Source organism: Poecile atricapillus, chromosome Z (genome assembly GCF_030490865.1).
Source record: "Poecile atricapillus isolate bPoeAtr1 chromosome Z, bPoeAtr1.hap1, whole genome shotgun sequence".
In the NCBI taxonomy this organism is placed as follows: domain Eukaryota; kingdom Metazoa; phylum Chordata; class Aves; order Passeriformes; family Paridae; genus Poecile; species Poecile atricapillus.
In genome coordinates this window covers 29,219,081-29,240,743 of record NC_081289.1, presented here as the reverse complement: position 1 = coordinate 29,240,743, position 21,663 = coordinate 29,219,081, and the positions used below count along the sequence as shown (strand labels likewise).

Sequence of the window (21,663 nt, the reverse complement as noted above, 5' to 3'; positions counted from 1 at the left end):
GCTGGGCAGGGCCGGGCCGTCCCCTCCCCGCCCGTGGGCGGGCGGAGCCGGCGGCGCCGCGGGGCACCCATGGCGGCGGCAGCGGAGCGCACGGACGAGCTGGTGCGGGAGTACCTGCTCTTCCGCGGCTTCACCGCCGCCCTGAAGCAGCTGGACGCCGAAATCAAGGCGGACCGGGAGAAGGGTTTCCGGGTGAGCGGCGACCGCGTCCCCGTTCCCGGCGGGGCGCTGGGCGCGGGTGCCCCCCGGGGAGGACGCGGTTCCCGGGCGGGCCGCGGGCGTCTCTCCGCGCTCCAGGGGCTGGGCGAGGGGAGCGGGCCTGGCGGCGGGGGGAGCCCTTGGAGCCCCGGCCCAGTGCGCTGGGCTGGGCTGGGCGCCGGGGCCCGGCCGGCCGCACAGGCGGGACCCCCGCGTCCCGGGGGCGCCCGGCCCGCTCTGCCGCCGCTCTGGGACGGGCAGCCTCCGGGCGGGGGCCGTAGCCGGATGAAGGCTCCCCTCCCGCTGGGCTCCGGAGCGCCGGCGGCGCAGGACAGGGGGCTCCATCCCCTCGCCTGCCTTCCGAGCCAGGGGCTGCAGCTCCCGGCAGGCGGCCCGCGCCGCTGGCGAGCCCGGCCCTCCGCGGACACTGCGTCCGAATCCCGCCAGCGGATTCTCGGCTGCGAGACGAGAAGAATGGAGGAGAACCGTGGACCGAGAGGGCAGGAAGGCATTTCTTTGCCTGCATCTTTTCTCGGTCATGAGATTTTCATCCGGCAGCTTTGCAGCTCCGCTCTTTAGTTTGTATGTCTTGAGTACCGGCTGCCTTGACTAACGTGTGGAAATAGGCACAAAATTTGCCAGTCTCAAAAACAGAGTTTCAGTCCTTCGCGTGAGCTTGTATTCCTGTAGCAACAGTTTTAGGCACCGAATGTAGTGCTTTGAGCAGTCAGATTTTTCTTTGACCGGCAATATAAGCACTACTTTTATCATTAATAAAGCATGTTGCTTTTATTTTTTAAAAGCACTTTTGCTAATGCGTAGAGGTCGGCAAACAGCTGACTTAATCGGAATTGTCCAAGAATGGTCTGCTGGGGTCACAAACTTCAGTTTTCTATATCTGTAGGAAGCCACAGAGATAAAAGTTGGGTATGTCCGAAGATACTGGCTCATGAGGGGAGAGTAAACCAGATATTAAACAACCTTAGTTTAATTTTATACAGGATGGAGATTTTTCTTTTTTTTATGACTGTCTTGGCCATCACAAACCACTGAACAAAAAATCTATTCCCACACCACCATTCCACCTTATTCATGTTGCAGAAAAAATTTCCAAAGAGACATAATGACAAAAAAGAAAAATCCTTTTGCAAAATTTTATGCCTGCCCTGTTAGTAGATGATGTTACTAAAGATAAACACATTTCAAAGATTGCAGTGGAGCGGAACTGAGTTCTTTCTGTTGGCTAAATGCAGGTATTTTTCCTTTTAGTCTAAAAATAATACTTTTTTATTATTATTATTATAAACTGACTTTTGAAAGAGGTAGAAAGTTTTGCCTACTTGCAAAAAAACACATCAGTTGGGTTCAACAAAATGTGATATTTCCGTCAAAAGCTGTTTGGCTATGCTCTGTCATATTTCTTTTTCCTTCATTTGCAATGTGCTGCAGAGTGGAAGAATGCTAATACAAAATGCAGAATGTTTCCAGGATTAGAAAACAGCTAATGGATAAGGATTGTACCATACTACTTCCGAAGTTAAAGCTTCTCAGCACTAGGTTACAATAAGTCTTGTGCCTCAAGAGCCCTCACGTGGCTGAAGTATTCTCTGTTTTGCCCTCTTTAGGTGGATAAGATAGTGGACCAGCTGCAGCAGTTTGTTCAGAGCTACGATCTGGCTGCCCTGCGGGATTACTGGAGTTATCTGGACCGACGCCTTTTCAGCCGTTTGGAAGACGTGTATCGGCCAACAGTGAACAAGCTCAAAACCAGCTTATTCCGCTACTACCTTGTCCATGCTATTCAGGTAGTGTTTGATTTTTAGGCTTCTACTTTATAAAGATCCTGGTTTCTGAAAGCAAAGGAATAAGCTGCTCTTGTGAGCCTCTGCCAGGCCTGCTGGATCAGGAACAAGCAATTCGTGTGTCGTGATCAGGAGTGTAGTGTGGAGTTTTGTGCAGACTCACATGACAAGCTTGTGTGTGGGATAGGGAAACTCAGGCAAGAGGGAGACATGGGATAGCTGGGTGCAGGATACAGTCATATAAAGACAGGTTTCCCTCAGAAAGGATAGGACTAGCTCAGTCCTGCTCAGTTAACTTAGATACTGGCAGAGAACACGAGGTTCAAACCAGAACAGACCAGAAATGTGGGAGAGAAAATGAATGCCTTTTTGCTTGCTTCGAATAGAACAGAAAATAATGAGCTTAAAATGGAACAGAGATTTTTCTGTTCAAAACCTGGAAAGTCAATGGATTATATTCTCCCCTTGATTCTTCTTGGTTCTCTTCCCCGACTGAAGATCTGGGTGTTGGTGGAGGAGTCAAAATCGAATGCATCTTTCCAGAAGTGTGTTTTTTCATGGTTTATTTTGCCATTGCTTACCCTGAGGTATGACAGTCCTGTCTGAATAATGTGTCAGATGGAAACATTTTCAAGCTACATCTGCTGTGGACTTGAGTAATTTGGATTGTGCTTTGGTCCTGTGTATGAATGCTCATATCAATGCACTCTGCATTGGTTTAACTGGAAATCAGTGTGTTTGGTTCAACTGGTCTCAGCCTTTAAACAAGATTGTGGTGACCAGAAAGAAGGTTGGATTAAGTGCATTTGTAAGCTTCTAGCGTATTTGGGATTCTTTTGTTTCCTGATGAATCTGTAAATATCCACTTGTTTTGTCAAGGTGGTGAAAATAATTGTTGTGTTCATAAGAAAAAGCAAATGTTCCTAGACCTAACGTGGTGGCGTTAATGGAAGTGTGAGCCCTGTTCTTTTTGCTGTGTTTCAGAATGGCCGCAATGACAAGGCGCAAGAGTTTTTCCTCAAGCAGGCCTCCGAGCTCCAGAACCAGGCAGAGTGGAAGGATTGGTTTGTCCTGCCCTTCCTCCCTGCTCCAGACTCCAACCCCACCTTTGCTACCTATTTCTCACGCCAGTGGGCAGATACATTCATTGTGTCTCTGCACAACTTCCTGAGCGTCTTATTTCAGTGCATGCATATCCTTTTTTGCAACTAATAGTTAAATCTCCCTTGCCCTGGTGTTACACTTTCAACAGTCATGCCAAGGATATAGTACTGTAGAACTCCCTGCTTTCAGGTGACTTTTTACAGCCAAGACTTAATAGAAAGTTAGTGTTTACCAGAGGATGTTGGAATAGTTACTGCTCAATTATCTGACAATATATTGTATTCCCAGGGGAAAACAATTGTGGTCATTGCTGATGCTGTATCATCCTGATGCTAGTGACCAAAAATGTTGTGCACATCTTGTTCTGAAATGGTTTTACTTTTGCTTGACATAGTACAAAACAGGCATACAACCTTGGGTCATAATCCATAACTGTACTGGCATCTTCTACCTTTGGAACTCATTCTAATTGAGCAGTTGATTGTTGGCAGAAACACTTTCTTTTTCCCCACACTACAGAGTTCTGTCTTACTTGTTTGGTGATGGGCAGGCTTATGCTGTAGCTGGAATACAACTCATCTTGACCTGTTTCTTTGGGGTACAGTAAAGGGTGCAGTAAAGCAGTACTGTCTTGCCCTCCACTTCTGACTCTGAAAAGAAATAATCTAAAGATCCTTGCAAAGTCCACATAAAATAGTTGGTGCAAGAGCAAAGCAAAAAATTGACTTAAGTAATTAAGCTGTTGCTAATCTTCTGGTCATGCACATGCTTTTTGCTAATTGTATGGACTGGGCAGCTTTATTTTTGCAGATAAATGGCTGGTATGGAGTTATGGCTTTTAGAATTAAGCCAGGTGCACACAAGTTACTGTCTTGATTTTCTTTAACATTGCTTACCAGTTCCAGTCATACTGAACTTTGAAGCTGAATGTCTCAGGAGCAGTCTCATACAAGAGGAAAATGAATCGTTGCGGCATAAGGTCAGAACTGAGATCGCTCTTGAACTGCTGACTGTGTGATGTGAGCTTTGTAAGATTGATTCCATCCATCTGAGAACATTGTAACTGTTCTGCTTGGTGCAGTTACTCTAAGGCAGATTGTTTAAGTATTTTGTTTTATTTTGATTTCTTTTTCAATTGTCTCCAGCAACCTTTGGGTTGTGATCATATGGTGAAATGTGTGTTTAGGATATTCCTGTCCCTCTGCTGGAGGTGATTGTCTCCCCTCCTTGTGCTGTCTGACAGGTGATTGAATACTATACAAACTCTTTTTCTGTTACACTGCGAAGTCAAAACAGGGTGAAACTGGTGGCAGGTTAAGGGTGTATGTTGTAGTTATGCAATGGGTTGGAAGGGATGTATGGATGATTTTGTGAATACTATTTGGTCACTTCCAGATTTTAGCTGATAGAGCAATAGAAGCAATAGAAACAGGCAGTAAATTCTGGCAAAGAGACAGAAACTGCTACTTCTGACATGGCCCCTTCAACCATGTTTGATGTGCACTTAAAGCAGTTTAGATCAGCTGATGGAAATGTTGAGAATGTCTGTTTCTCAGCTCTAGATCTTACCCTAAACCTAAAAGGGTCTTTTGGTTCAAAATGTTGCCCAGCTCGATGTCTTGTTTGACAGTATCATCAGCAGATACTTAGGGAAAGGGTGTAACACAGGTCAGTCATTTCCAAGTATAACTTCTAGTAGAGAAATTTGTAAAATCTGCAGTTTAAGAACTTTCTGAACTATAGATCACATGTGGTTGATCACATACGAGTAGGAAGGCTTATTCATGCAAGCAGAACTTTAATTTCACTTCCTCAAACATACCAAGAAAAGCTCTTTCTGTATAAATACTTCAGTAAAGTTTGTGCTTTATCTCCTGTGTTACAAAACATTGTTGTATGTTGTGTTTCCTGTTTGTACTGTTTTAATAGCTGTTCAACACTGTCCTAAAAATTTAAGTAAAATAAAATAATTTATTTCAAAAAGGAGGTAATTCTTGGGGAAAAAACCCAAGATTTGTCACTGTGTATGGAGTTAGTGGGTCAACATTGACAGGAGGGTTCTGCAAAGATGGTCAGTGAATAGGGACAGAGGATAAGGTATGTTTTGAAATAGAGCTCTATTATTTACTCAAGTTTTGTATTCTCTACTTTGTCATACTAAAGCTATGGTTTGTGTTTTGCACATTGGCTGATATAATTTGCAGACTGGGTAAGAGTTTTCTGGCAAATCAACAGAAGTAAAACTAGACTTTCCCTTTTAGTCAACTTGTCAGGTCAGAGGGGGAACCAGCTACCTCTAGAATACAGGTTTTAAAAAAGGATGCCAATAAGTATTGAATTTTACGCTAGCTGAAATTAACTAGTGATTTTGTTTTATGTTGCTGAAACAATGCAAATACATAAATAGAAAGGTAGATTTCTAAAGCTCATATTTCTTCCTGTATTTTCTTTCCTTAAATACTGTGTTAAAAAGAAAAATAAATATATCTGAAAAACAAATGCACAGAAACAGAAAAGCCTGAGGAACTCTTTGTGTGAGTAAGAGTCACAGGCATAAACCACATATGTTCCAGAAAGCTGCATCCTGAGGTTCCTCTCTGCTAAAGGGAAAAAAAGATGGGTTTTCTTTCTCCATAATGTGGGGATTAATCTCACTGTCATGCTTGGGAAGGAGTTGCACAGAGTATGGAGCTGGATTTCAGGGTGACCTGGTTTCACTGATCTTGGTGTACCCTGCCAGTTCAGCAAACCCTTGGCTGTGGGAAGAAGATTACCTTGTGGGCTCCGTGCCTGCAGTGCCCTGGCCTCAAACCGCCAGCATGGAGAGGGACTGGTAAGCTCTGCCCTGCCCAGCTCTTGTTTCCCAGCACCACTAATGTCCCCACAGTGACAGCCCAGGAGAGGCGTGAAGGGTTTTAAGTAGGCTCCAGTTTCATGTGTGTAAGGTACTGATTGTTTTGACTAATTGGGCTAATGTGGTGCTAGGCTGGTCAGAGCAACTTTTTTCCTTCTCCACCCTTCTAGAGCTGTTGAAATAAAAGGAGTAAACAGCTTCAGTGAGTGGGAAGGAGGTGAATCTCAGTGACCCTGTGTTCACTTGGCTCTCTTCTCCTGTTGTAGCTGTTTGCTCTGCAGGCTGAGTCCTCCCGCGTGAAGAAAGAGGAACTGGAGGTGGAACAAACAGTTATGCATCACAAGTTGCCTGCATATGTGGCCAACATGGATCGACTAGGGGACTCTGAACTGTGAGTGCCTTCAGGAGAAGAGCTGGGGACAGGCTCTGCTGCTTTTGTTGGGTCAGAGAGGTTCCTGGAGGGTCATTTCCAAGCCCCTTGCCCTGGGATTCAGTGCAGAAATTATGGTGAGCTAAGTAGGTGTAATAGAATTCATGACGGGTGACTCTCCCGTCATTTGGGAGGTTCTTGCAAACCAGTGAGATCCCAAGCACACATGGAAGTGATTCTGCTCTGCTGTCAGCATTGCACCAAGGTGTTCTGGGCATCTAGGGCACTGTAGCAATGCAGTACCTGCAGTATTGCTCAAATGAAATGGATTGTCTCTTGATTCCAATTTACTTGAGTGCCTGCAGTGCCATAGGTGAATGCCCTGTGTTGTTTTGTAGATACTGTTACTGTATGACCCAAAGGGATTCTTGTTACACAGGGATGTTTTCTTGCTTTTGCAAAGTCAAGGGAAGAGGAGCTTCTCTTCTGTGAGGTTCAGTTATGCACAGAATTCCCCATGAATTTGCTGCAGTTAAATGTGCATTTTATAGCTACCTGTACTTTGTGCCTGTCTCTGGAAATTAGGCAACATACACAGTTGAGACAACCTCTTTAACTGTTATTTTTTATCCCAGGACAGGAATAGGATTGATTAAATTATCCAGTGACAGATAGAAGTTGTTGCAGGTACCACACACAAAATGTTCTAACCTAAATTTTGACTGATTAAATAGACTTAAGTGTCTATTCAACTACCTTGATAAGTGCTTTGCAGTCTTTGCACAGGACAGGCTACAGAGTTTAGTTTGTGATATGTTTTTTTTAACTGTGTGGAAAGCCCTGATGCTATCTGTGTGTATGGAGGAGTGTGATATGAGGGATGAGGTAATTTAGTTATTTTTGTCCATTTGACAAAATGTTTGACAAAATTGTTTGTATTTATTTTTGTCCATTTAAATTAGAAAAGCTTGCCTAAGAAGTGGCCTTTCTTGCATGTGCAACTTGTCTCTTAGTCTGGGGGCCAGTTCTGGTTGCTTATTTTCATGTCTCTGCTTAAGCCAAAGCCCATCTTTGGCAGACCAGTTCCATCGTTGAAGAGTGGATAGAGATAGTGAGGATTATTGTATTCTCCTTGCCCTTGCTGCCACTCTGCTCTCAGAGGAAGCTGTAGCAGAGTGAGGTCAGACAGTTATGTTCTGGGAAGCAGCTGCTGCTCTTGGCAATGTGGACTGAGAAGGGAGGTGTTTATAATCATAGAAATGGGCTGTAGCTCTCTTATTTTCTTTGGGTCTGAATTTTGAGATATTGAGGGCCTGTGCTGTATAATTGTTAAACATGATTTGTTGATTATCAAATGGTGTTCAGTGAAATATTGGATGCTGAATGTCTCTCAAAGTAGTTCTGTTTTATGCTTTGAATTAGGAGTCACATCTAAGTAAGTTCTACAGAATTCTGAATTCCCCTGCCTTTCCGTTAGGGTTTTTTCTAAACAAACCAGATGCAGTGGAAGGAGTTTAAGGCTACAAGGGGATTCAGCAACAGTTTGAGCTCACTATCTCAGTGGCATTTTTGAGAAGTGAGATTTTGGTTACAGTGACTATAATGACCTGCTCTAGGCACTAACAGGATATTTTCCAGTAGTTTTTTACTACACAGTAGTGGTGCACTGGCTTGGAAACGAACATCCGTCTTCTAGTTGTTCAGACAACTGCCACTTCACTAACTGGGTGGTCTTTGATCAAGTTGCCTCACTACATTTGCATACTCTATTTGGTGGTGTTTTGTTTTTTTCATTAGTGATATGACCTGCAATCAGAGGAGTACAGCACATTCTCTTCAGTCCCGGGGAGGCTTTCTGTCCTCTTTTCTCTCCCAAAGTAAAAAGGGCCCTTCCAGACCAACCCATTCAAGTGGGGCTTCTTCAGTGCAGACTGGCAGTATGCTGCTAGGGAAGAAAGAGCCCACAAATCACCAGGTAATTCTTGACTGAAAGCTGCTCAGTCTCCAAGGAGTTAACTTGCAGCATGGCACTGCTCCAAGCTTTTGCTTCCACCTGAAAAATTAAAAGTCCTTTCCTGCCTTGCAAATGTATGCTGGGCTTGAATGTAGCACAAGAACAGCTATTATCTTCTAAGAGCTTGTGGAGCCCGTGCAGGTGCTTGGTTGCTTTTCTCCTTCTTTTGCTATTTGTTCTGCACCCTACTGGAAGCATAACTTTGCCCAATCACTTCTCTGCCTTCCAGAGTGCCAAAGGAAAAGAAGGAACAGTGAGCTGTAAGGACGGGAAGAGCCACTTCAGTGGTTTGGGGGCGGGCGAGTCCAGTTCCCTGCAGCAGCGGCAGAAGCGCTTGCAAGAGCATGGGAAAGAAAGGAAGGAACTGTTGTCAAAAGGGACCTTCCAGGTACTGCACTGCAAGGCTGGGAAGCAGAAGGCTTGTATAGCTGTAAAACTAAGTGGTAAAACAAATGCAAGTGTTTCCTTTAGGCTTTGGAATTGCTGGGCAGAAATAACTGTATCAAAGGTGAAGGTCTGTAGATAATCAGCTCCTTCTGCACTTGGTTTATTTCTGTGTCCCGGCAAGTTAATCAGTATTGGCATTTCAAATGGAAGAAGAGCTGTCTTTTGTCTCCATGTTTTTCAGCAGCCTGCTGCTGAGGCTTCATTAACGTTGCATTTGCTTTTAATGGTTGTGTTCAACTACCTTGTTAAAATCCCCATTCCTCAGTGGTAATGAACTTGGCTCACTCATCCAGCCAAAGTGAATTCTCTTCCTGTAGGTTCTTATGTTGATTTTTGCAGGCTTTGTGTGGGGCAGTGAAAACTAATAGAAAACTTTCCTTGATAGGAATGGAAGTTGCTTTCCTAGCAACATTTGCTTTTTGGAGCTTTTTGTACTTTATTGTCACAGTTTTGCCTGGTGGTATGCCCTGCTTTAAAATCTAATGAAAGAATAAAACTGTGTCCTGGATTTTAACTGCAGAAGGTCACCACACTATTTCTGTTCACCTGTGTGTTGTCTGGCTTTCAGAAGCCATGTTGTCAAAAAATACAGAGCACAGGCAGCATCTCAGCTGCTGTTGTTTTGTCTGCATGAGACATTGTGCCTTGTGGAGAGACAGTGCTGAGGGACTGTTGCCCATTGGTCAGTGTGTGACAGTTCTGTGTGTGGGAGGTTAAAGAGATGTTCCTCTATCACTCATCATTCAAGGCCTTGAGAGGACTTTTTATTCATGGTTCATCTAAAACACTTTCAGCATTGGTTGGAAAATTGCAAAGCCTGATTTCCCAGTAAGTTTCATTTGACTTTAATTTTTCTACATTATCCCAGGTTAGGGCAGTGATTTTTGGGCTGTCTAAAGATTGGTCCTTGTGCTCTTGGGGAAGCTTGATACTCTTAACTTTCTTTTGTATTAAGCATATGAGAAAAAAGGAAACTGAAAGGTGGCACTGTTTCTTTCACACTGGTGTTACTCACTGGTTGTTGCCTCCCCACATTAACCAGCAGAATAATTCTTGTATTTATTTCCCAATCTTTTCCAGCTCTGATTTCAGATGATTTGATTATGCAGTGCTTGATCCATTGGTCCTGATGATAAGCTACTGTACATTAGTCAAGCATGTGCTGGACAGAACAGGAATTCATAACCACCAGTACCGTTTTGGGGACACTTAATGTTCAGAGGATGGTTTATCAAAAGAATGCTTGCAGATGATTTACCACCTTATGTGCTGTATCTGCTTCTTGTTCAACTTCTGGTGGCAAGGGAAGGCTAAGCTGCTTCCAAATATTTCTGCAGTGTAGCTCTTGTCTCATCCAGATACTGTCACCTTCTAACACTCCATTTGTTCTGTTTGCCCTGTCAAATAGGGTTTTAAGCTTTTGGACTCATGTGTCAGCTCTACTGTTGTCATCAGTCAGTTGGCTGCAGTGGTGGCTTCAGTGTGCACAATCTAAATCTCTGGCAAATGAAAATAATCCATACACTGGGGCTTGAGAGCCAAGTTTTTGTGCAAGTTTGCTGAGCTGCATATTATACAGACTTAACTTATATTGCTGAATGCAGGAATTTCTTGAAATATGTTAATTTACTTGTGAATCTGTGCTCTAATGGCATGTAAATGGGCCTCTGATATTGGCTGAGGTATGCTAGAAATGTTGTGGTTATTTTAATTCTTACAGAAAAGTGTAGAGCTGGGCACATGGAGTGGGATGTAAGGGACTGTCATCCCACCCATGACAACTAAGCAGGTCATATTAAATAGTGCAATTGTGCAACACATGGTCCTTGTACTCAGAAAGGTCCCTGGCAGAACAGTGGGCTGACAATGCTTCTATTTTGTTGCAGCTTCTTTTTTTTTTTTTTTTTTTCTCCCAGCAGGCTGGGGTAGCTGAGGAGCTTGATATGGAGCTGCTTCCTTGTATTTCACACAGGATTTCTTCCTTCAGGGCCAAAGTGCTGAGAAGAAAACAGATACTAACATAGCTGAGGCAGAACCATGCTCAGAGCTGCATGCTGAGCAAACAGAGACTTCAACCAAAATGCCTGGCAGCAGTGCAGAGGCTGTGGGGGTTCGGCAGGAACAGCCTTTCATCGTCCTGAGCCAGGAGGAGTATGGGGAGCACCATTCATCCATCATGTACTGCAGGTAATGCACTGGCAGAAGAGAGCTGTCTTGTAGAGGCCTCTGCAGCAGGATCAGCTGTGTCTGACCTCTTTCTCCCAGCCTCTATTCTGTCCAGCACAGTGGACATGTACTCTCAGTTGTAGGGCAGTCTAGTCAGTGTGACTGAAAATAGCATGTAGCTTGTGCAGTGAGAATGGACAGAGATTTTTGTGACTGGGCAATGCTAGCCAGGAAGAAACTCCCTTGGAAAGCAGGTATTGCTTAAGGGCATTATGCTTTGTGTCTGGGGCTTAGTGCAGTTCGTTGTGCCAATTACTGTGAAGGGAGCAGGAAGCGGTGCAAAGAAGTTCTAATTTCTGCAGAAGGAACTGGTGTGTGGCCAGGAAAGGAAGGATTAGTGGGTTGCATCTGAGAATTTGAGGGAGAAAAATATCCCATCAGTTTCATTCTACACACAGGGTTGATTGTTCTGGACGGAGGGTGGCCAGCTTGGATGTGGATGGGGTCATCAAAGTCTGGTCTTTTAACCCCATAATGCAAACAAAAGCTTCATCCATTTCCAAATCTCCATTGCTGTCCCTGGAATGGGCCACCAAGCGCGATCGGCTGGTGAGTAGTCCGCGTGTGGAAGCACAGCAGATGATTTGGGGCTGTGTTGCTACGTGTTGCACATTCACTTCTAGACAGCTGTGCTGTGGATAAGACTGGGGCAGCAGTTAGTTTCCACTTTTAGTGGGAAACAGGGAACCAAAGCCTCTAGGGTCTAGGAAGAACTAGAGTGGGGAATGTACACTCTGTATTGAGCAAGGAGTTCACCACCACTTGCCTTGAAACGGAAATTCCCAAGCTGCAGTGTGGGTACAGCTGCTGGATAGAAGTAGTGCCTTTGAGAGAAATGCCTGTCTCCACACAGATCACAGAGCAACTTGTAAAGACAGGCAGAGGCAACTGAGTACAACAGCCTGTGGGAGGCCTGCAGCAGAGAGCTGTGGAGCTTTACTCATACCCTGAGCCAGCAACAGAGGAGGGTAAACAGGGTTGCAGGGGTGGCATTTTACTTGTGCAGGTGTGAAAAAAGCTCCATGGCCACTTTTAGACTGGTGTCGTAGGAGCTGAGGGTTTGTGTGTGCATAAGGAGCTTGGAGCTTGTTTAAATAACACGGCAGTTTAAATGTTTCCTATATCCCTTTTTCTCTAGTTCTGTTACTAGAGAGGAACCTTAAAATATATGCATTCCTTTGAGTCCTAAAACTGTTGCTAGTGTTCCATGCCCTCCCTTGGCAGATACAGGGCTGTATGAGAAGGCTGGCCTGCAAATGAGGCAGTATTTTTTGAATTTTGGCACTGACAGTGTGTGGCTTGCTAACCCCAAAATGCCACCTGTGAAGAGCTGGTGCTACAGCTTGTATCTTCTTTTGCTTTTAGAAAGCAAGTTGTTGATGCAGTTGTTGTGCTTTGTTTGTTGTGTTGATGTTTCTTCTGCTTTGTGGAATTTATTTCCTTCTTGCTAACAGAAAGATTCTTCATTCTGAAATACATGTAGGATTCACCAGCAAATTAGGCACTGAAGTGACAAAGATCTGGCTTGCTCAATTTTCTTTTATAATGCATCTCTCCATGACTTAAATTTTAATTGGAAGTGTAACACCACTGATAAAGCACGTGTGAGCTCTTTGGGGTGAAAGGAGTTGGCTTGATATTTCTCTTTAGCACACAGTTAACAATCGTAAGCTTCTCTTTCCTTGGACCCCTAGATATTGAGACTCCATACATGTTTTGCATCCTATAGGGTTGAGCCATGACCTGGAAGGCGGTGTTCATCCCACCTTGGGGCCTATTAGATCTTTTTCTTTCTGGGAAGCAGGGTTTTTACTCTGACTTCTGTGGCTTTGAGGTAGTCCTTCTCGGTGTGATTGCACAGGAAGACAGGATGTACCATAATGGAGCAATATTTAGTCTGAATGCATAAATAGAAAAAAAAAATTACTAAGTCTTGGTGGTTGTTGGCCAGCATCATTGTACTGCTCACTCACACTCTTTCAATCTATTTCCTTGCTGGTTTCAAGCTATTGCTTGGCAGTGGGGTTGGGACGGTTCGTCTTTATGACACAGAAGCAAAGAAGAATCTCTGCGAAATCAGCATTGATGAAGACATGCCCAGGTAACTCTGGAATACTGATTTTTAGAAGTAATGTAAATAAATGTAAATCAATGGTGTTGATTTTAATAGTGAATATCTCAATGTTGCCGCTGCTTTTCTGCAACTGCAGGACTATCCAGTCTTCATCTAGAGGGCAGTCCTTGCCTGAGCATAAAACAAAACTGCCCAGTTAAATGGGAGGCACTCAAAAACTAAGCACATGAATCCTGCCCTCTTTCACAGAGTGCCCTGTCTTGTGGGGTCTTAATGGGAGAGCTCGTAGGTGAGTGTTTTGCTTGAAGCATCTGCAAGAGAGAGGTTCAGACCATGTGCCTGTGTTTCAGGATCCTCTCGCTTGCCTGCAGCCCAAGTGGCGCCTCCTTTGTCTGCTCTGCAGCAGCCCAGAGCCTCGTCTCCCACATTGACTTCTCAGCAATCAACTCTGGGGGCAAAAGCATGAACCAAGTTCCTGGGAAGCTGCTACTGTGGGACACTAAGACAATGAAGCAGCAGGTACTTGCTGGGTTTCTTTCCTTTCTCAGTGTGCTTGCTGAGAATGTCTTCTGTTTCAATGTGTAGGAGCCCTCTTTCTAAATATTGCTGATTTTCTTTTCAACACCCTTCTTTTTCCTCCTTCCTCCTTTCCCCTCTGTCAGGATAAAAATAAATTATATAAGTAGCTGCTGGATTGGGTGAAGTTTTTTTGTTTTATTGGTGTGTTGGGGTTTTTCTGAGGAAATCTTCAGAATAGTCCATGGCCTTGTTTTTATCCTGGCTGCACAGTTTGTGACTGGAAATATCCCAAATGAATTGAATGATGCTTTGCTTAAGCTTTCTCCAGTTGAGCTGTACTGAAGGGTTTTTGTTGCTGCTCTTGCCCTTGCCTTCCATGTTTTTAAGTGAAGTGCTGTCCCTGATATGTAGGAGAAAGCAACATACTCAAGCTAATGCCTGCCAGAAGCTGGTTTTGCAACCTTGAGGCTATGGCCAAGAAAGCTTGGCTGAGGTGAATTGCTGGTTTAGTGTGACAGTAAAATGCTGCTGCCAGACCTTGAAGTCTGTAGTCATTAAAGGTGTAGGGCTCCAAACCAGAGTTCTTGTTACTAAATACCATCTTTCTTTCTTTCTTTCTTCCTTTCTTTCTTCCCTCCCCTGGAGTTCATCTTTTCAGCACCCCGAGGTCCATTTCTCAGCATTAATGCAGATTTTCCCTTCCAGCTGCAGTTCTCCCTGGAGCCTGAGCCCATTGCTATTAACTGCACAGCCTTCAACCACAATGGCAACCTTCTGGTCACCGGGGCTGCAGATGGGATTGTTCGTCTCTTTGGTACGGTGGAAGGGGACCTGGGGTTGATAGCCAGCTGTGATGCCAGGACTGGCATCTGGGCTTGTGTCACAAGTGGTGTGGCCAGCAGGACGAGGGAAGTGATTGTCCCCCTGCACCTGGCACTGCTGAGGTTGCACCTCAAACTTTGTTCACTTTTGGGCCCCCACTATGTGAAAGACACTGAGGGGCTGGAGTGTATCCAAAGAACAGAACCAAAGCTGGTGAAGGGTGTGGAGCACGTGAGGAACGGCTGCAGGAGCTGGGGTTCTTTAACTTAGGGAACAGGAGACTGAGGGGACACCTTACTCTTTCCACAATTTCCTGGAAGGAAGTTGTAGCCAGGTGGTGGTCAGTCTCTTCTCCCAGGTAACAAGGGATCAGACAGGAGGAAACAGTCTCAAGCTGAATCAGGGGAGATTTAGAATGGATATTAGGGAAACTTCTGTCCTCAAATGGATTGTCAAGCACTGGAGCAGGCTGCCTGGGAAAGTGCTGGAGTCATCATCCTTGGAAGTATTTAAAAGATGTTACAGATTTGGCACTTATGAATATAGTTTAGTGGTACACTTGGCAGTGTTAAAGTAACAGCTGGGCTTGATTATTTTGGAGGTCTTTTCTAACTTAAATGTTCCTGTGAAACTGAGTAGTGAGGTGGCCACTAGTCCTCATCTGGATGCCCTTAGCAGGGAGGCAGCTGTAGGATAGGCTTGGAGACCAAGGTGGAAGCTATTGTCTCCACAGGAGCTCTCAGGAGTGAATTGACATAGCCTTTTTCTGGAAGACATTGGCTGGAGACCCTGGTAATGCTGCTGGATTTGTTGTTTCTCTTCTGCTGAAGAGGAGAGTGAATTTCCCCTTAAGCCAAGTGGTCTTGTGCTGTGCCAAGTAGCAGCTGAGTTGTGAGGAAAGCAATTAATGTGAGACCATCCATTTAAATGCAAGGGCTTCACATCAGTCCCCCTCCTTGGAACAATTTCTGTTTCTCATGTTTTTGTCCTCTTCAGCCTGTCCTTGCAATAAAGGCAGTTCAGGCCTCCTACCTTTGAATGGGGAATCTGCTTCTGGCACAGGTGCAGGCAGCAGTCCCAGGTCTTTGGGAGGACAGAGCTGTCAGCAGCTTGGAGGATGGGTAGGATAACAAGGGAGGGAGGAGGAGTGCCAGTGGTGCTTGGATGCAGAATGCCTGCAGTTGACAGTGAGCATGCGAGCAGCCCTGTGAAGTCGAATAGTTATAGACAATGATTTTTGTGGCCAAAGTGAAAGCGGGAGTATAGGCACAGGGTGCTGGGACTGGATTGGGCTCCCCCTGGCTGGTTTGGAGGGCTGTCACCGAGACCTCAGGAACATAAAAGGCCTCCCTCTCTTCACCTGAGCTCTGTGTGAGTATGAGGAGTGTTCGGTACTGGTTCTCCCCTCAGATATGCAGCAGCATGAGTGCGCCATGAGCTGGAAGGCACATGATGGGGAAGTCTACTCCGTCGAGTTCAGCTATGATGAGAACACAGTCTACAGCATAGGCGAGGATGGCAAGGTAGGCTGTGGATGACCTCCTGCTGGTCAACTGGCAGAGAGATCACTTCTGGAGTCTTCTCCATATGGTGGAAACAATTGTAAAAATACTCTCAGATTCTGGAAATGTGGACTGCTAACTGCCATCTTAGGTGTGCGGTACCACTGTGCTCCATACAATCTGCAGAGAGAGTGGCTGAAAAAATGTGTCAATAGTTGGAGCTGTCGTGGACCTTGTGTGCGAATCCTACTGTTTGTGACATCCCTTTCCTAGATAGTCCATGTAAGGATGACCTTTCTCTGCCTCTGAGATCACTACATTTGAGATCTGGAATTCACAGGGAAGCACATCCTTGACCACTTTGCATAAATCTTGTCAGCAGCTCCCTGTTGTTTATAATAAACACTTCAATTTCTGCAGTTCCTCAGTTTTCAGCAGTAGAAGTGTGGCTCAGAGAGAGACCTTGGCTGAGGAGTTGAGCAAGTTCTCACCAGCATACTGCATGCAGTATGGAAGGACACATAGGTAGTAGTGCTTGAGGAAGGCAGGGCATATCTTAGTCTGGATAGAAGGCACTCTTACAGCCTTTGCAGCCTGTGTTTTATTAATATAGCCACTTAGATATAGATGCTAAAATGCCATCTTCTGTTTGTGAGGAATACCCACTTTTTTGCTTAAAAGCAAAAAAAGGCAACTCTATTTGCATCCCAGTTAATTTCATTTTAGACTTTTGTCATCTCTTTTTCTCATTCTAGTTTATTCAGTGGAATATCCATAAAAGCGGATTGAAGGTGTCTGAGTATGACCTTCCCAGAGAAGCTACAGGTCCTTTTATTCTGTCTGGGTACAGTGGCTACAAGCAAGTCCAGTTCCCACGAGGACGGCTTTTTGCTTTTGACTCTGAGGGCAATTACATGTTGACGTGTTCTTCTACTGGGGGAGTAATTTTTAAGGTAAGTCTGAGAAGTGGAGGGGAGTACTCTTAAGTATCCATATGGCTCCTGTTGATTACAAGGGTGCAACAGCAGCCTCTGGAAGTTCTTAAGCAGCAGGTACCCATCCTTGCTCTGTCAAAGTTACTGCTCAGTTTCACACTGTGCATTTTAGCAGTGTGTGGTGTACGGCAGTGTGTGGTGTACAGCAAGTGTTTGGGTCCTATAGCTGGAGTATTTGTGCTCCTTCTTAAAGCTTAGTTTTTAGTGTCCAAGTGCCTCGGATAAAGTTTTAATTAGTTTTCTAATATATGGATGCATGCCAGTTCAATGTAAAATGTATGGTTGTTGACTGGTGCTCATGTTCAATCTGCCCTCTGTACCTGCTAGAATTCTCTAGATTCTCTAGATAGATAGATAGATAGATACCTGCTAGATTCTCTGTTAGACCCAGCCTGATTCTCTTCCCTTACTCTGTACTAAAATCAAACGAAGGGTAAGGCTCAATGGTTCTGAGTGCCCAAATTTCTGTGCTTCAGTAACAAGTGTTACTGATCACATGTCCATGCTTTTGCAAGGCAGGTTAGATGGAATTTTTACTTTGCATCTGGGGCACTGTAGAGCACCTGAACTAAGAATGAGCTATAGTTTAGGCTCATGTGCTTCTCATCAGAAGCTAAGAGCACTATGCTCTTAGCCTGCCTTGTTCAATTACTGCAGTTCAGCTGATGTCAAAAGTTGAGCTGCTTGAGAACACGTGCTTCTGTAGTGAGACTGGAAGCTCCCTTTCTTGTCTGTGCTACACACATCTCAGTATCTCTCTGATTTTCTGCTTACTTATGCATGCTCTTAGAGATACAGAGTCTTTATCAGGCTTTGGCTTGTCTTGTTTGGTGCATTGCCCCCGCTGCAGAAACATACTTCCTTAAAGTCTTACACTTTCCTTCTTTTTAGTTAAATGGTGAGGAAAAGGTTCTGGAGAGCTGCCTTTCCCTGGGAGGACACCGAGCTCCTGTTGTCACAGTGGATTGGAGCACTGCCATGGACTGCGGGACCTGCCTCACTGCTTCTATGGATGGGAAAATTAAATTAACAACCTTACTGGCTCAAAAGTCTTAACCTGGACACCACTGAAGGGGGAAAGCGCAATAGACTTGACAAAACCAGTGTTAACTCACAGGAACAAACTGCATGGGAGAGAAGGCAAAGCAAAGTCCCTCTTCTCATTGTAGCTTTTGCCTCTTGATAAATATGTTTGCCAAACCACTGTGCAACAGAATGCCAGTATGGAACTGGATCAGTGGCAGCACTGAAAAATAAGTCTCCACTAATCCATTGTGGCAGCTGGACTTCCCTCTGTTAGGGAGTCTTGAGTAGCACGTGGCTAAAAGGCTGTGGTCACGTCAGGGTTCTGCAGAAGAAGGTGAGGCTGGAGGAAGCAAGCATGAGGCAGCACAGTGCATGATGATGACTCAAACTGGAAAGGCTGATAAGAAACCAGAGTGCTCTTTGGGTATAACATTTGTTGTTATGATTTTGTTAGTTTGTTTTTATTTGTTTTTTCCATAAAAAGAAAATATTCCCTTGCATTTGAACTCTATGCTTTGTTAAGCAGTTGCTGCAAAACATGGACGGTGGTGAGTGCAGTGATATGCCAAATCTCCTGCATGCAAAAAAGCCCTTATGTTTTCACCAGGTGCTTCCAGCACTAGACATACACACCAGGGTGAACCAGACATCCAGGAACAAAAACAACTGCATTTACTTTGATGTATTGTGTTACCTTGCCATAGGTATCTGCTAGCAGCCAGAGCAGAAATCCTGAATCAGTCTTTGAAATACTTGTGCTGGAGTTCAGAAGCTACATAACGTCTAGCAGCTACCTGATGGTGGATAGGGGGAGGGAGACCAAGACCAGTCTGGCCCTGTATAGGGCTCTCTTGTCACTGGAGCTGTTTCTCCCCCTAAGGCCCCAATCACCAGGGCAAGTGCTGTGCTCAGGTATTGCATAGTCTTTGAATGGACTCAGCAGATACATTTCATCTGCTTATACATTGCCATGGAGCTTTCTGCTGCTTATGTCCTTGGCCTGTTTTGGGAGCTTATGGTACTGTTGTTCCTTGGCAGAGCACACACTGCTGGAAAATGAACAGCCATTCATGAACCATATGGATAGCCATCCTCATGGACAGCTGTTCAAGGGCAACACTGCTGGATGCTGAAATCCTCACTACAGGCTTATTCATGCTACAGGTATCTGTTGTCCATGGAGCAACTTGCTCCTGCTGACTACACTCACGTAACCCCACCTTCCGTGTCAAAGGCCTCCAAGATTAACAGGTCCTGTGCCAGATTGACATCTAAATACAGGGTTTCCACCTCAGTGCTGTGTGATACTAATGGTGCAGCTCCTCTTCATGCCAGTGTGAGCTAATGTCTCCTCAAAGCCAGTGCTGACTTCAAACTGGCTTCAGGAACTCCGAGGGTTAGTCCAAGAGTTGAGAGAGCTCTCAAATGAGAGCCCTTGTCGGCCTCTCAAAAGACCAAGAGAGATTGTTGTTGTACTCTAAGTCCTGCAGGGTTGACTACATTGCACAGTTGTTTTAGGATTTAGAATTACAAAATTATAGAACGGTCTGGGTTGGAAGGGACCTAAACCTCTTCTAGTTCCAACTCTCTGCCATGGGCATGGCTACCTTCCACTAGACCAGGTTTTCCAAAGCCTCATTCAGCGTGGCCTTGAACACTACCACCACGGATGTTACTTTCTTCCACATGTTATCTTCCAGCCCGCACAGAGGGTCAGCTGAGATTTCTGGAGAGAAACTACTTTAAGGTTTACATCATCAGTAGGACTAAAAGCAAAACAAAAACCGCCAAAGAGGGAAAGAAAGTTTAAAAACACGTGCCAGCCCAAAGCTGCTTTCCAAAATGATGCATTATCACAACATTGATACTGTGCAAGAAGCCTGGAGAGAAGGAATGAAGACGTTGTTTTGCTAGAACAATGCTCAACATGCTCCATTCCCGGAGGAGCCTTTATTCCATCCCTGGCCTCGCTTGCCGGCTCTATCCCCCGCTCCAGCGGATCGGCACAGCCGGGGCCCCGGGGCGGCACCGCGGGCCCGTCCCGCAGCGCTCGGGGGTGGCGCCGGGCGTCCTCGCGTCGTTCCAAACGTGCCGTCTGCTCGGCAGCTGGCCCTGAGCCACGTTTACTTCTTGACGGAATATCGAGGGACTCCGGGCCTCACTGACCGCCCGCCTGCCTGATCAACCACGGGGCTCTGTCGTGACTTGGGTTTTAGGGCGGCCCCGCCCCGCGCGGCCATGGCGGCGGGAGCGCGGCGGCGGCAGCTCCCGGCCTGGATGGGAGCGGCGGGGGACGAGCGGGCGGCGGCGGCCCCGGCCCCCAAGGCCGTGCGGCGGCGGGCGGCGGCGGGGCGCAGGTAGCGCCGCTGGGGCGGGGGAGCGGCTGGGGCGGCGGGCGGGAGGGCGAGCCCGGGCGCCGCCCGCGCTGAGCGTCCCCTGTGCATTGCCCAGGCCGGCGGCGCTGTACTGCATGAACGAGGCGGAGCTGGTGGAGGTGGCCCTGGCCGTCCTGGCCGAGGTGAGCCGGGACCTCCGCGGGTGGGGACGCGGCCCTGGCCGTACCCGAGCACGGCCGGGCGGCAGGGCTCCGGAGGATGGGCAGGGAGCGCTGCTGCCCGCGGCTCCCTGCAGGCCCCGCTCCAGGCGGGTCGGAGGGCGCTGCCGGGTGCCTCATGGCTCTCCCGGGCCTCTCCTGTCCCAGCCGGCGGGCCTGGCGAGGCGCGGCTCAGGGCATGGTGGGCTGCCCTCCTAGTTCTTGGGGTGCTCGCGGCCTGAAGTCACGCACGGCCGGCCTGTTGTTTTCCCTCTGGTCGGAATCCACAGTGCGAGGAAAGTGAAGAGAAGGCCCGGTCCAGGAGCGAAGAAGAGCAGGAGCTCCCACCAGCACCTGACGAGGCTCCTGGAAGCACGGCCAACACGGATGAAGGCAGTGAGCACGGTCCGGCACTTCCATCCCCTCCTGGTGCTGGTGCTGACGCAGAGAGGACAGGCGGGAAGGACTCTGAGGACGATGTCCTGAAATACGTCAGGGAGATCTTTTTCAGCTAACAGCTTCTCTCTGAATTCCCAGGAGAAGAGGGCACAATGGGGAGCGTGTCTCCTCCCGCGGCCCTGAGAGCGGTGGGAGGAGGGACTGGGGGGGGCTGTGCATCCATCTACTGTGTTGGTGCCCTGTGTAGCTGGTAGGATACCCATGCAAGCCACAGGGACAAAGGAAGGAGGTACACAGTTCTCCCACCCTGTGCTGGGCTCAGGGGGATTTTTGGGTCCAGGTGTGTTAGTTTCTGTTCCACATTTCAGAGCATGGACAGATTAAAGAGGACATTTGGATTTCTGTGAGTATCCCTTTGGTGGGTTGGTGTTGGGCATGGAGGGGAGCAGGGAGTTGCTGACCTGGAAGACCTTTGCTGGCAGAGCAACATGGTCCTGGTTCAGTCTTGGGGGCTCCCTTGTCCTTGTGGTTCCTGTCACAGCTGCAGTGGGTCCTGGCAGGCTGTTCCCATTGGGCCTGCTGCTGAATTTGCCTCCAGTCTCCTGCAGTCCTCCCAATGCTGAGGAAGACGTGCAGGAGCAGCCTGGCAGGGGCCGGCACTGCCCTGAGGAAGCTGACCCCATGGCAAAGTGCATGGGTGTGTAGGAAGGGATGAAGATGGCTCAGTATCCTCTTCCCAATCCAAAAAGGGGACAAACCAACCACCTGAGGCCAGGTG

General features: G+C 46.6%; 2 protein-coding genes across 3 annotated transcripts; both read left to right on the top strand.

Annotated features, from left to right (window-relative positions):
- Window positions 1–10: 10 nt before the first annotated feature.
- Window positions 11–18,456, top strand: LOC131592693 (WD repeat-containing protein 91). Its single transcript, XM_058864376.1, has 15 exons — window positions 11–192; window positions 1,824–2,003; window positions 2,985–3,192; window positions 4,001–4,083; window positions 6,225–6,349; window positions 8,126–8,303; window positions 8,572–8,730; window positions 10,777–10,976; window positions 11,414–11,564; window positions 13,022–13,116; window positions 13,440–13,608; window positions 14,314–14,422; window positions 15,841–15,953; window positions 16,688–16,885; window positions 17,819–18,456. The coding sequence occupies exons 1-15, from the start codon at window positions 70–72 to the stop codon at window positions 17,981–17,983; spliced, it is 2,256 nt and encodes a 751-aa protein (XP_058720359.1). The 5' UTR covers window positions 11–69; the 3' UTR covers window positions 17,984–18,456.
- A 1,481-nt stretch (window positions 18,457–19,937) lies between these two features.
- On the top strand, window positions 19,938–21,651 carry LOC131592690 (cell cycle regulator of non-homologous end joining-like). 2 transcript variants are annotated; one of them, XM_058864374.1, is made up of 3 exons: window positions 19,941–20,310; window positions 20,405–20,471; window positions 20,777–21,651. In XM_058864374.1, the coding sequence occupies exons 1-3, from the start codon at window positions 20,192–20,194 to the stop codon at window positions 20,999–21,001; spliced, it is 411 nt and encodes a 136-aa protein (XP_058720357.1). In that variant the 5' UTR covers window positions 19,941–20,191; the 3' UTR covers window positions 21,002–21,651. The 2 variants fall into 2 exon arrangements, with proteins under 2 accessions (XP_058720356.1, XP_058720357.1); XM_058864373.1 differs by having other exon boundaries at window positions 19,938–20,310; window positions 20,405–20,899.
- Window positions 21,652–21,663: the final 12 nt, after the last annotated feature.